The 3427-nt window shown below is 53.0% G+C and overlaps 1 protein-coding gene across 1 annotated transcript; it reads right to left on the reverse strand.

Moving 5' to 3' along the window:
* Nucleotides 1-226: 226 nt before the first annotated feature.
* Nucleotides 227-2888, reverse strand: FICD (FIC domain protein adenylyltransferase). The gene has a single exon (XM_035340947.1). It carries the CDS (start codon nucleotides 2823-2825, stop codon nucleotides 1794-1796), a length of 1032 nt encoding a protein of 343 aa, XP_035196838.1. The 5' UTR covers nucleotides 2826-2888; the 3' UTR covers nucleotides 227-1793.
* Between the last annotated feature and the right edge of the window lie 539 nt (nucleotides 2889-3427).

The raw sequence follows: 3427 nt of genomic DNA on the forward strand, positions 1-3427 counted from the left end.
CCTCGCCCTGACATCAGGCAGGCACAGTGTATGAGTGATGAATTAAGTTTCCTTTGACTTCTAGGGCTGGACTTGCTGCTCCAAGGTCCTCCGCGGTGCTCCCCTGCAGTGCTGCCTAGGGAGCCAGGATGTGTGCTGTCTAACAGCTTGCCCCTCCAGGAGCTGTGAGCGCTGCTTGTTTTGCTGCCAGCAGCAGTGTTCTGACACCAGCCTAGTCCAAACAGACTTTAATATTAAAATACTTTATTAATCTGTTACTAAAATAACATTTTTTCCAGAGCTCTAAAGTGCAGAATATCTTTACACTCACCTTGCACTACAAAAATAAGCATGTTTTGTAAAAACAGAGCAACCTTCCTCCCCTTCTGCTTGCTTTTCCTGGCAGCAGTCATCAGTACGTGAGCAGGGGCTGGTGCTGCAGCACACAGGTACCTCCCAGTCTTATTCTATTGTCTTATTTTTTTGTATAAAACATCATAACTACATTGCAGGTGAGAGTTAGAGGGATGAAATACAAATGGGCCCGGGACACTACAACAACCCATGCTGTTTTGCAGAGGCATTAAGCTTCCACATTTTCTGATCCACGTTTTCTGAACGTGGAGGTGTTGGGATCGAAGATACGGGGAATTCTGCTGCTATGCAACCAGCGACAGCGTGTAGGCAGCTACTCCTGCCTGCTAAGCTGCAGAGGATAAGGTGCACTTTGAATGGGATGGCAATTCCAGGTACAGCACGCGGCCTCTGCAGCATGAAGAGGCCTGGTGATTCTTACCGCGTTTATCACAGTAATAACACGACCTGGTAACTAATAAAGCTGTAGTGAAAAGTTCTTCGTGTAGATTAAGGAAACTCAAGTTCTTGGCAAACGTGCTGGATGAATTCTTCCCCAAACGGCCCAACTGATGAAGGCAGCCTTCTGGTTCTGCGTAACCACCTTCTCTGCCCGCAGCTTTGCAGGAGCAAGCTCTGCTCAAACCCTGAACAGAAACACACGAAGACAGCTGCAGTGTCCTGGGGAAGCTGCTTGATGACGTGGGATCTGAGGCAGGGCCTCCGGGCACGAACATATTTCTGTTGAAAGCACAGCAAAAGCACCCCGCGGTTCGGTGAAGTCGGCCTTTCTCGTCTCTTTCCAGTCACCACAGACAAAACACTTGCCGCTTGTTGCACACAACTCGCCCTAGGAAAGGCGACTGAAAGTAAAGATGCAAAGTGCTGCTGGAAACAGAAAGAGGAGGGGGGAGAGATGTCATCGCTGAACTGCAGCGAGCCTCCTCATCTGTGCTGGCTGAAGGAAGGGGAGAATCTGATCGGCGTAGCTGGGAGGGTGCTATGGCTGCAAGGGGATTTTGAACAACGGGGAAGGGGTAACGTGAGAGCAGCAAGTCCGTTAAGGCTTTGGCCGGCCTAGCAGCTCCTTGCCCTGGTAAGACAAGGCTGTTGAGTGACTAGGTGAAGGGCTGTGATGGAAGCAGCTCCTCAAAGCTTAATTTTAAGGAGAAATGAATTATTTCTACTCCGGTTTGTTGAGCCCGTGATACCTCTCCCCACCTTCTCACTGTAGCGCACACAGGTTAGAGCATACAGTCAACATCCACAGTTCACATTTCAGCTTGGCATCGTGTACATAAATAAATTATATTAATTTAATCCAACAGAAGAGACTTTAAATAAATGAAATGCTAAAGAGTGACACCTCCTGTCAAGTTCCTTCCCGGCAAGAATACTGAGCAGCATGGCTTTCTGTTCCCCCCCCCCCACCTTCCCTGGCTCCTGCGCGCCCGCAGCACTCAAGTCTTGACAGGGATGGTTTGTTTGCACCCCGCCGTGCTGCCGTCCGCTTCGGGTAAGCCCACGGAGTATTCGGTGGTGGCGATGATCAGCATGTCCAGCGTGGTCTCGGTGCACTGAGCGATGAAGCGGATGAAAGGCCTCACGTCGCCCTCGTTGGCGACCTCCAGGACGTGGTAATACTCCGCCCGCTGCTCCTTGCGGATGGTGATGGGGGGGTAGCCCGCCTGCATCAGGATGAGGTTCATCAGCAGCCGGGAGGTCCTCCCGTTGCCATCCACAAAGGGATGGATGTAAACCAGCTTGTAGTGGGCTAAGGCAGCAAATTCCACGGGGTGCAGACCCGTGGCGTCCTCGGAGTTCATCCACTGCACAAACTCCTGCATCTGCTTCCCCACGTCCTGGGGGTGGGGCGGTATGTGGTGCCCTACGAACACCTGCGTAGTCCTGAACCGCCCGGCCTCCACGGGGTCGGCGTAGCCCAGCACCCTGCGGTGGATCTCCAGGATGTCGCTGATGGTCACGGAGCCTATCCGCGACACCAGCGTGGTGTTCACGTATTTCAAAGCCGCGTGCATGCCGATCACCTCGTTCTGCTCCACCAAGCTTTTCCCAGGAACAGCGTACCTGGTCTCGATGATGTGTCGTATCTCCGACAGCGTCAGGGTGTTCCCTTCAATCGCAACCGTGTGGTAGATGTGGTGGTAGTAGGACTCCTCCATCACCCGGCGCAGGGCGGAGTTGCCTTTCGGGATCGCCATCACTTTTTTAACCTTGCTGTCGATAATGCTGAAATACCTCTGGTCTATTTCTTCTACCAAAGGCAGCGTCCGGTCCCTGTTGATCAAAGCCTTCTCGTTGCAGGGGGAAATGGTGAGTGCTTTGGAGTACAGGTAGTCGGCCTGAAGAATGTCTTTTTCCTCTTCAGAAAAGATACCGAATTCGTTCAGGGCGTCCACGTAATCGGGGTCCATTTTGAGGGCGTATACGAAGAGTTTGTGAGCTTTTTCTCGCTTTCCTTGGCGCTTCATTTCCAGGGCTTGCTTCAAAGCCGCTTTGGCTTCGAACTTCACATCTGAAACGAAACCGTGCGAGCGGTTAGATAACAGGGCAGGGAGTTGTGCTGAAGGCCTGGAGACGATCGGTGTTTGCTGATACAAAAAAAAATTACATAAAGCTTGTCGGCAGGAACCGCAGCAGAGAACGTGCGTGCTGGCCACAGGCAGGAGAGCTTTGGGCCACGCAGAGCTCCAAACACGTTCTGCTGCTGGCCTCGCCACCTCCCTCGCTGTAAGCAGAGCCCACGTTACAGCTGCTGATACCACAGGCGTTTCAGTGAAATCCCCAACATCGTCCCCAAATCCCGAGCTGCTGAGAGCAGAGGTGTTTCGGTGAAATCCCCAACTTCTTCCCCAAATCCCGAGCTGCCACTGGCAGAGGTATTCCAGCCGAACACCCAGCCTCCCCCCCCCCGGGCCCCAGCTGCTGACAGCAGAGGTATTTTCAGAAAGACCCAACGTCACCCCCACGATCCTAAGCTACCGACAGCAGAGGTGTCTCGGTGTAACCCCCAGCCTCCCCCCCCAGCTGCTGACAGCAGAGGTGCTTCACTGAAATCCCCAACATCTCCCCC

The sequence above is a fragment of the Oxyura jamaicensis genome, chromosome 15, assembly GCF_011077185.1.
Source record: "Oxyura jamaicensis isolate SHBP4307 breed ruddy duck chromosome 15, BPBGC_Ojam_1.0, whole genome shotgun sequence".
Classification (NCBI taxonomy): Eukaryota; Metazoa; Chordata; class Aves; order Anseriformes; family Anatidae; genus Oxyura; species Oxyura jamaicensis.